The sequence below is a fragment of the Pteropus alecto genome, unplaced genomic scaffold (genome assembly GCF_000325575.1).
Source record: "Pteropus alecto unplaced genomic scaffold, ASM32557v1 scaffold484, whole genome shotgun sequence".
NCBI lineage: Eukaryota > Metazoa > Chordata > Mammalia > Chiroptera > Pteropodidae > Pteropus > Pteropus alecto.
The window spans coordinates 1046508-1047669 of NW_006435778.1; the positions used below are offsets into that span (position 1 = coordinate 1046508).

General features: G+C 50.4%; 1 protein-coding gene across 1 annotated transcript in view; it reads left to right on the forward strand.

The window, feature by feature from the left end:
- Positions 1–521: 521 nt before the first annotated feature.
- RNF220 (ring finger protein 220) overlaps positions 522–1162 on the forward strand; it is a 206795-nt gene continuing 206154 nt past the window's right edge. The window contains exon 1 of the mRNA XM_015588955.2: positions 522–1146. Coding sequence (XP_015444441.1) covers positions 522–1146 — 625 coding nt within the window. The remainder of the gene's footprint in view (positions 1147–1162) is intronic.

The window sequence follows — 1162 nt, forward strand, 5'->3', positions numbered from 1 at the left end:
GATCCTGGTCTCTGGACATTAGGCCTGGCGTAAGAGGTGTGTGCAGGTAGAAGCCCTTTAAAACATATTCTACTGGGTGACTTGGCCTTCCAAAGCTCATTTGCTCAGGGAATATTGTATTTGAAGGTTTTATGATTTTTTTTTCCTTTACTGGGCTCTGGCGCATTTCACCCGGAACGTGTAAGGACCAAAGTCAGCTACGCGTACATCACAGCAAGTTGTCTATTGATTTTCCTGAATGAAAATGGTCTGATGCTGCTGCCCACTGGCTCCCATAGCCTATGGTGTCTCTTGCCCGAACATCTGTAAGCCAGAAGGATGGTGTTTCGATCACTTGGGGTTTCCTGATTTTTTCCCTCCCCCTGACCTTCCTCCCCCTCTTTTTTCCTCTTTGCTGTTTCCACAGGTCTTAGAAGGGGATGATTCCCCAGTAACATTCTCTACCCTGATCCAAGGTGCTGCTGGGACTCCCTCCCAGGAAAGACTGCTTCTTGTGACGTGGGCCATAGAAAGAAACTCCAATGGACTTACATCGGGCAGCCTTCAAGATGGAGAACTCGTCCTACCTCCCTAACCCACTGGCATCCCCAGCACTAATGGTCCTGGCCTCTACGGCTGAGGCCAGCCGCGATGCTTCCATCCCTTGTCAGCAGCCACGACCCTTTGGTGTACCTGTCTCAGTAGACAAGGACGTGCATATTCCATTCACCAATGGTTCCTACACCTTTGCCTCTATGTACCATCGGCAGGGTGGGGTGCCAGGCACTTTTGCCAATCGTGATTTTCCCCCTTCTTTACTACACCTCCACCCTCAGTTTGCTCCCCCAAATCTAGATTGTACCCCAATCAGTATGCTGAACCACAGTGGTGTGGGGGCTTTCCGTCCCTTTGCTTCCACTGAGGACCGGGAGAGTTATCAGTCAGCCTTTACACCAGCCAAGCGACTGAAGAACTGCCATGACACAGAATCTCCCCATTTACGGTTCTCAGATGCAGATGGCAAGGAATATGACTTTGGGACACAGCTGCCATCTAGCTCCCCCGGTTCACTTAAGGTTGACGACACTGGGAAGAAGATTTTCGCTGTCTCTGGCCTCATTTCAGATCGAGAAGCCTCATCTAGCCCAGAGGATCGGAATGACCGATGTAAGTACTTTGGTGT